The 9,440-nt window shown below is 42.7% G+C and overlaps 1 protein-coding gene across 1 annotated transcript in view; it reads left to right on the top strand.

The window, feature by feature from the left end:
• The first annotated feature begins 2,888 nt into the window (after positions 1 to 2,888).
• The window catches only part of LOC132820382 (insulin receptor substrate 2-A-like), an 83,997-nt gene continuing 77,445 nt past the window's right edge, over positions 2,889 to 9,440 (top strand). Inside the window, exon 1 of the mRNA XM_060832456.1 lies at positions 2,889 to 6,508. Within this exon, the coding sequence (XP_060688439.1) occupies positions 3,379 to 6,508 (3,130 nt within the window). The 5' untranslated portion in view covers positions 2,889 to 3,378. The remainder of the gene's footprint in view (positions 6,509 to 9,440) is intronic.

Genomic DNA, 9,440 nt, shown 5'->3' with positions numbered 1-9,440 from the left:
TGTCTTCTTCAGTCCAGAAGGAACATGAACAGAATGAATCTAACAGCAGAGAGAGTGGGCTCAATCTTGCGTAACAGCAGAGAGAGAGCGATGTATCTAACATCGTCAACTCCAGAAACCCCAACTTCAGCAATTGAAAGCAAAACTAAAACCCTGTGTGTGTGTGAGCCTGACTCCATCCACTCATGTTTCTTTTGTCTAATTTAAAAAAAACCTAGAGCTATTTACTCTACTTTCAATGGAACAGATACCTTGGCACCAGGTTTACAATACAGCCCTTCAAGAGAACCAGGCAAGCCAAGTCTCTCTTAAACACATATTGTCACAGGATCAAGTAGTTACTTCTTCATTACTTCACAGTGCAAATCTGAGTCAATCTCTTTCAGGACTTGGCCAGAGGTCAACTACTGCTCTATTCACTGTTAGGGATAAACATCAAAGTGTGCCAGGCCATATACATCCTGCACTACTGCTTTCCTAAAAGCTTCCTCCAGGTGATGTTAAACATCTAAGAATAATGCTTCATTTTTTTTGGGGGGGGGAGGAAGCAGGTGACAAAAGATATTGATCAGATAGAGGTTTTCCTGATCTTGATTAACCTGAAAATGTGAAACTTCATGGCATGTCATCAAACTTGAAGAATCCTAGGAACACACTCACACCTGATTGTTTACTATTATTTAACCATGGATTGATCTTTCAGGTTATGTGGCAAATACTTACTTCTCATAGGTTGTAACTATTCATGGGTATCGATTGTTTTTATTAACACCTCACATTTTTGTCATTGAATAAACAAATAAGTGATATCATGACATACAAGTTGATATAAGGACTGACTATTTGTGTTGAAATATGATTGCTATCACATAATTCTTTTTTTGTGCACATTGGGCGGCACGGTGGCACAGTGGTTAGCACTGCTGCCTCACAGCGCCTGTAGACCCGGGTTCAATTCCCGACTCAGGCGACTGACTGTGTGGAGTTTGCACGTTCTCCCCGTGTCTGCGTGGGTTTCCTCCGGGTGCTCCGGTTTCCTCCCACAGTCACAAAGATGTGCGGGCCAGGTGAATTGGCCAAGCTAAATTGCCCGTAGTGTTAGGTAAGGGGTAAATGTAGGGGTATGGGTGGGTTGCGCTTCGGCGGGTCGGTGTGGACTTGTTGGGCTGAAGGGCCTGTTTCCACACTGTAAGTCTAATCTAAAAAAAATTGGATAACTAATGCGTTTTCATCAATCCACTGGTTAGTTTCTCACTTTGGAGAAGGGTTGTTGTGCTGACAGCTGTCCTTGAGGTAAACGAGTGAAGCAATATTTCTTTAGTATTGCATTTATGGACACATTTTAGGAGTTAGGAATTGGGCTCTCATTCAGTAAGATAACAGCCTTTTTTTAAGAGTCACAGATCTGGAAAAAAATTTCCAGATGGTTTATCTTATTTTATCAACCTAGTGTTTCTTTAAAAAAACACTCGGGAACAACGGCTTATAAATAAGTGCTGTCCAAGACATATTTAAAGTTATCAATGAATCAATAATGTCAGAGCAACTCGTGTAAAGGTAACACCCATTCATCCACCCTTTTCCCTGTTAGTAGTAGGAAGCTTTAAAAAGCGTGAAAAAAAATCAGAGTAAGAATATACAATAAGCTGTGGTTAGTAATGTAGATATGATTCATCGTCCTGATTTCTAAAAGATCAAAATACGCAGGCAGGGAGGCGACAGCATCTCTTTTTCATTGCATACACGCACCAAATGCTTAATCATCTTGATTTTTGGTGTAAACAACACATGCATGCGGAGGGTGGTGGGAGAAATCAGCACGCTTGCGCTTGCACTGCTTTCTGGCAAATGCAGTTTTCTCAAAGGATTCCCTTCCGCGGAAAAGAAACGTGTTTGTCAACCACAATTCCCGGGTGGGCTTATCACAGTGTGTCGCCCTATTTATTCACACAATGCACCAAACAAAATTAAACCGAAATATATTATACAGAACTACTTAAGTAAAACTATACATAAAGCGAGAGATGATGATGAAAGGTGTTCCCTTTCAATCCTATATGCTACGCCCCCCCAATTGATAGTTAGTTCTGCACCCCTCACCACATTTGTTTACCTTTCATTCCCTCCATTAAGTAAATCAGTCGTTGATGGTAAGAGAAATGGGTACGTGCTGGATGAATATGAATGAGGGAAGTTTTTTTTTAAATGAAACGTGTATTCAAGCTTCAGCATCGCCACTTGCCTCATGGCCAGCAAGAAGTGAAATTGCACAATCAGAAACTGATTTACACAATACCTCGCCCTCATCAGCAAAGCTTTGCGGGTCCAACGAACTTGGCACAGGGAGAGGGTTAAGACACACAGAAAAGATACACACCAGACGCAGGTCCCGCCCTCCTCTCAGGCCATTGGCGCGTCACACGCCCTCATGGAAGCGTCCCGCCCTCTCCATGTCTAATTGGTCGTCGGTGCTTGACTGGCAGCTCACCTGGCGGAAGGTCCGCTTGTAATTGGTCGGTACTCTTGCCCGTCAATGGCAGCCTCCGCCCTCCCGCGTTAGGACCAGCGAGTACGGTCCGCTCCATTAAGGGTACGTCACAGGTTGTTTTTTTTACCGTGATTGAGAAAGGGGAGTGTGTGTTTGTGTGTGTGAGTGAGTGTATATGTGTGGGGTTGTGGGGGGAGGGGAGGGTAAAATCGGTCCATTTGGATGTTTGTTTTCTCCACGGGCAAGTCAGAGAGATGTTTACGGAGCCAGAACCTTGACGTGAAGAAAGAGAGAAAAACACCCCACAGACAGCCGCGCGGTGAAGAGGTGGCGGGGTTTCCTTCCATCCGCAGGCGGCGGCGGCGGGGGAGGGGGCTGGGAGGGAAGCACCCGGTACAATGGCGAGTTCGCCCAATTATTACCACCAGGAGCAGTTATTACTACTCCGGCACTACAACAACAGCGGGGACAATGAAAACGACCGACGCGCCGGGGATACGGCTACGAGGAGAAGAACGACGGCGGCGACCAGGACAGTAACAACGACAACAACAACAACGGCGGCGGCGGCGCCAGGATTATTACCAGCAGCGTCGTCGTCCACGGTTAGAAGCGGGCACGCGACGACGGAGCTGGCACAGCGCGAGATCCCGGTCGATCAGCAGCCCCCGGCACGGCTGGAGCGGGGGATTAACGTGACACAGCCTTGCAATGTGCGCGATGCCGCCGTCAGCGACCACCACCACCACCACAACAGCAGCAGCGCGCGCGAGCCGGCGGTTGGCTCCACGCAGCGCGAGACGGTTGCCCCCGCGGGGCGCGAGGTCTCGGCGGCGCGAGCGGCAGTGGCGGCGGCCAGCACCACCGCGACCGCCACCACCTCGACCACGATGGATTGTTACGAGGACGTGAGGAAGTACGGCTACATGAGGAAGCAGAAACACGGCCACAAGCGCTTCTTCGTCCTGAAGGGGCAGAGCCACCTGGGTCCGGCCAGGCTCGAGTACTACGACAGCGAGAAAAAATGGAGAAACCGATCGACCGCCCCCAAGAGGGTCATCCTCCTCTGTCAGTGCTTTACGGTCAGCAGGCGAGCCGATGCCAAAAGTAAATACCTCGTAGCCCTGTACACAAAAGATGAGTACTTTGCCATGGTGGCAGAGAACGACCAGGAGCAAGAGAGCTGGTATTTGGCTATAAGTGAACTAATGAATGAAGGGAAGAAGGCACCGCTGGAGCCCGACGAAGTCGAGAACTATAGTAATTTAACTCCAGGCACCGTCTTCAAAGAAGTGTGGCAAATTAATGTGAAGCCCAAAGGGCTGGGGCAAACCAAGAACCTGACAGGGGTGTACAGGTTGTGTCTTTCTAGCAAGATGATCCATTTTGTTAAAATCAATTCTGACGTGCCTTCTGTGCATTTGCAGCTGATGAACATCAGGAGGTGTGGTCATTCTGAGAACTTTTTCTTCATTGAGGTTGGCCGTTCTGCCTCTATTGGGCCTGGTGAGTTGTGGATGCAGGTGGACGACTCAGTAGTGGCTCAAAACATGCATGAGACGATTTTGGAGACAATGAGAGCTTTGAAAGCTTTTACTGAGTTTCGTCCTAGAAGTAAAAGCCAATCCTCTGGAACAAACCCCATATCATTTTTGACTCGAAGACATCTTGGTAATTTACCACCAAGTCAGACTGGATTGCAAAGGCGCTCCAGGACTGAGAGCATGACTAGTGCCTCTGCATCAAGAAGTGAAGCATATCGTTTTCGAACATCCAGTGAAGGTGAAGGTACGATGACACGACCTTTTGGATCTGTAACTGGTAGTTTAATCCACTTAAATTCCGCAAGGATGGGCTTAAGCAGGGGTGACGGAGGTGGAAGATACGTAAAGCCGCCTTTTGGTCCCTCGAACCATAGTCGGTCGGTGTCTCTGCCTGTTACATACCTACCATCCACGACAAGCCCTGTAAGTGTTTCTTCCAGCAGTGGACATGGTTCTGCATCTGATCCTCTTACACGACCATCTAGTTCATCCATTTGTGGTTCTCCAAGTGATGGTGGATTTATTTCCTCTGATGAATATGGATCAAGTCCTGGGGACTTTAGATATTTTCGTGTACGGAGTAATACACCAGATTCACTTGGTAATACGCCACCTATTCAAGAAGAAAACTGCTTGTGTGATTATATTTCAATGGACAAACATTTAAATGCTGTAAATCATGAAGGCAGAGCAAGAGATGATTATGTGGTTGCTGAGAAAGGGTACAGAAAGAGAACCCATTCTCTGACCAGTTCCGGTGCTGTCGTAATGCATCAAAAAACAACGCAGACAACTTCATCTTTGGATGAGTCTAATGTTGATTCAAATGGTGTGGTTATTAATAGCCAATTGTCATGTTCTGCCTCACCAAAGTTGACCTGTAATTCTTATCATGAAGATTACAGTGATATTGAAATTGGGCCATCAGTAAACCTAAACCAAAACCAAAGCAAAGCAGGAGGTGATGGTTATATGCCAATGATGCCTGGTGTTGCATCTGTTAGCCATAATAGAAGCCAGGATTACATGCCAATGAATCTTAAAAATATTTCTGCTCCAAAACAAATTGGTTCTTTATCACCAAGTCAAATAGACTCCAGGGGATATATGGTGATGACCCCCAATGATAGCAGCTCTCCAGTGCGATGCATGTTTACGGAGTACAGTTCTAAACTCGGGAGCAACAATGAAAAATTATCTAGTGAATATATGGATATGTCCCAGAGAAACCTGACTACACAGAAATTATCCAGTGATTGCTTCTATAGTTTCAGTGGACCTGATGCTTCTAAATCCTACAGCTCATATTATTCGTTGCCTCGATCATTCAAAACTCCTTCAGAGGAAAATAGTGAGCATGATGAGTATGTTCCTATGTGTTCACCAGGAAAGTTGATGTATGGTGAAACATCAGTGTTTACTGGCACTATTAGTAACAGGGGTTTAGTTCATGATGCTTCTCAATCTTCAAGGACACAAAGCCAAGATGAGCGTGTTTTACAGAAAGGAAAGGTTGAGAGACCAACAAGATTGTCCCTTGGTATGCCAGAAGTGAACACTTTGCCAAGACTGTTTGAGCATAGTTTGCTGCCAGAGCCAAAAAGCCCAGGAGAATATATTAACATTGCTTTCAATGAAAAAGCTAGTAATACACCATATTCTCTATCAGCTGAAGGCTCCCCATCTTCACTTGGCTCCAGTAGTGAACACAGAAGATCTCCATTGTCAGACTACATGAGTGTTGATTTAGATGTACTATCACCAAAGCCAGGTATTCTTTCCTCAAATCCTTTGACTAGTATGACCATTGCTTCAGGTTCTAGTATAACCAGAAGCCAGCCAAATGATGCCTACATCAGTGTTCCTCTTGGTGCCACAAGTGTCAACACACCTGCTGAGGTGGATGATTACACAGAAATGACATTTAATTTGGCTGTAACAGCCTCTCGTCCTGTTTCACCCAAGTCGGACAGTGTAGAGGTGACAAGCCCTACAGCCATTGTGAAGAGGTTGTGCATTATTGATCAATATCCCAGTATAAATACATTTCCTGTCTCCAAACCTCCTTCTGATGCCAATCACGGTCCGAAGGTAATCCGTGCTGATCCACAAGGAAGAAGGCGGCACAGCTCGGAGACATTCTCATCTACGCCCACAATGGCACCCTCTTCTCCCTTTTTTGCTGATGGTGGCAAAAGACATAGTTCTGCTTCATTTGATAATGTTTGGCTTAAGCCAAATGACTGCCTTAGTGATGAGCATCGGAGTACCATGTGCAGAAATACGTCTGCTGGATTTCAGAATGGATTGAACTATATTGCATTGGACTTGAGGGAAGATCACGGATGTTGTGAATCAAATGGAAGTGTGCAGACTTCAAATCCCCTCCAAATTGCCAGCAGCGCAGACTCTAGAGGTTATGCCAGCATAGACTTTACCAAATCAGATGGGCTGAAATATGCATCTACAACTGAAGGTTTGTTTTTTTTTGTTTACTATATTTCAGGTGATCAAAATGCAAAGTTGTGTGAGGCTAAAAAATATTAATTGGACACCTAAATGGTAGGTGGAGGTTTTGTAGTGACTTGGTAGGTTGTAGGAAGTGAAAAAGTAGTTTTTCATCCTGTTGCACTTTAAATCTTATTTATAACGTTAAATACCATTTTTGATGGGAGGGGCTAGTATCAAGAGGGAAGAAACTAAATTTTGACTTTCTCCTGTACTAACAACATTTTCTTTGCCATTACTGACCATCTTTCTTTTGAAATAATTTTCTGGAAGTAATGAATTAAACTTAATTTGTTATGAGTGTGTACATTATACCTGCAGATACTGGCTGTGGGTTTAATGTGAGTTTGCATGAACAGTTCATTTTTCTGCAGTGCATACCTACATTGGCACACTGGACAGCCCTTTTGGAATTTGCAAGAGCAAGCTGGAGATCTAATTGTGGTTATATTGTTCTTTTGGAAGTAGTAAGAGTGAATAACATGTTTCATATCTTTCTGGAATCATTACTTGCAGTAGTGAGGGTGTGATAAGTAATTTTAGACTTTTGTGAAGTCAGGTAAGTAATGTAATGTGTTTGCAAATGTTAGAAATACTCTTCAATATTTACTGACACTGGTTTAGGAGACAAAAGTTTGGTCTGCAGGTGTTTTTGTGATTTTCAAGGAAAGTAAGCACATGTTGACTTTAGATACTTAGTTCAAATTAATTGACCATATTTTAGTAAATAGTTTCATTTTCCAGTGGCTAGCCAAAAAGGTATTTAACCCAAAATGGGAGGAAGAAACTGTGCTTGTAGCCATATGTTTCACATAAACAAATAAAACAAGCATGATCTTGAAAATGTGGATAGAAGATTGTCACACTGTTGCTTTTGTAATGCTCTATTTATTTAAGTTAAAATGAGTTGCTGTGACATTTTGAAGCTTTGACATATCCATATTTTCAAGATTTGAGTAAAGTTCTGATTAGTATAACTGACTGGGATTCTTGGGTAACTGCAGACTGTTGCTAATGAGATGTGTTCCTGTTAACTTTTTTTTAAAAAGAAATCTATTGTCTGCTGAATTAATTGTTGTCTGGATCATGTTGAAAAAGCTGACTTGGCAATCTGTTTGCTTATTGATCCATGAGCTCAAACTGCATGGAGAGGTCAAAAGCTGTGGATTTAGTGATAAATAAAAAGAGAGCAAATGTTGCATAATTTCTCAACTTATTGAAACAGTACGTGCATTGAGCGAAAGAGGAGAGTTATGAGTTGTCATGTACAGAGATGATTAAGGTGAAATGTTCAGTTTTCTCATTAAGAATTTTTAACTTATTCTTTCAATATACTTTTAGGTATTTTTATAATAGAAAAACTTTATTCTACCATGTCTATTTTTTTAAAATTGTATATAGGGCTGTTAAATGCTTGACACATCAGTATGTGTTTCTGTAGAAGGGAGGCAAATTATGAAGTCAGTGTCATAAACTTGATGTGGTATTGCTTTTTGAATGTGAATAATACTATTTGACAACAAATATATCATTCTTTTATCAACCTGGTGGAAGGCTGAATTTAATTTGAATATGTGAATAAGTTTCCTACTTTTGGAATCTTGTATCCAGTAGCATTACATAATAGATGTCCTTCAGTTAATCTGCATAATTGTTGAAGAAAAAGTGAATTTGAAAAAAAGTTTCCTTATTAGAAATGATTACTGAAATGCTAAGATTTATTTCCTCCTTTTTATTAGTACATGGCGAAAGCAAGTGATTGAGACGATAAGTGAATGTTGGTTATTGGCAAGAAAATGAAATTTAAAAAAAAATACATTTTCCTGCAATTGTATAAGGCGTTGATGAGACCACATCAGGAATACAGTATAGAGTTTTGGTTTCAACTTCAGAACTGATATTATTAGAGTCAGTTTAAAGAAAGTTAATTCTACTGATTCCTACATTGAAAGGATTATCTTTTGAGGAAAACTTTGAAGAATGGAAGTTAATAGAGTCATAAAGATGTACAGCCCCCCTCAGCCTCCGACGGCCCATGGAAAACAGCCTCAGTCTGCTCAGCCTCTCCCTATAGCTCAAATCCTCCAACTCTGGCAACATCCTTGTAAATCTTTTCTGAACCCTTTCAAGTTTCACAACATCCTTTCCATAGGAAGGAGACCAGAATTGCGCACACTATTCCAACAGTGGCCTAACCAATGTCCTGTACAGCCGCAAGATAACCTCCCAAATCCTGTACTCAGTACTCTAACCGATTTAAAAGTAAGCATACCACATGCCTTCTTCACTATCCTATCTACCTGCAACTCCACTTTCAAGGAGCTATGAACCTGCACTCCAAGGTCTCCGTTCAGCAACACTCCTTAAGACCTTACCATTAAGTGTATAAATCCTGCTAAGATTTGCTTTCCAAAAATTTATCTAAATTAAACTCCATCTGCCACTTCTCAGCCCATTGGCCCATCTGGTCAAGATCCTGTTGTAATCTAAGGTAACCCTCTTCGCTGTCAACTACACCTCCAATTTTGGTGTCATCTGCAAACTTACTAACTGTATCTCTTATGCTTGCATCCAAATCATTTATGTAAATGACAAAAAGTAGTGGATCCAGCACCGATCTTTGTGGCACTCCACTGGTCACAGGCCTCCAGTCTGAAAAACAACCCTCCACCACCACCCTCCGTCTTCTACCTTTGAGCCAGTTCTGTATCCAAATGGCTAGTTCTCCCTGTATTCCATGAGATCTAACCTTGCTGATCAGTCTCCCATGGGGAACCTTGTCGAATGCCTTGCTGAAGTCCATATAGATCACATTTACGGCTCTGCCCTCATCAATCCTCTTTGTTGTTTCATTAAAACACTCAATCAAGTTTGTGAGACATGATTTTCCACGCCTAAAG

Source organism: Hemiscyllium ocellatum, chromosome 11 (genome assembly GCF_020745735.1).
Source record: "Hemiscyllium ocellatum isolate sHemOce1 chromosome 11, sHemOce1.pat.X.cur, whole genome shotgun sequence".
In the NCBI taxonomy this organism is placed as follows: domain Eukaryota; kingdom Metazoa; phylum Chordata; class Chondrichthyes; order Orectolobiformes; family Hemiscylliidae; genus Hemiscyllium; species Hemiscyllium ocellatum.
The sequence above is the reverse complement of the archived record's forward strand: the minus strand, read 5'-3'. Positions and strand labels throughout refer to the sequence as shown.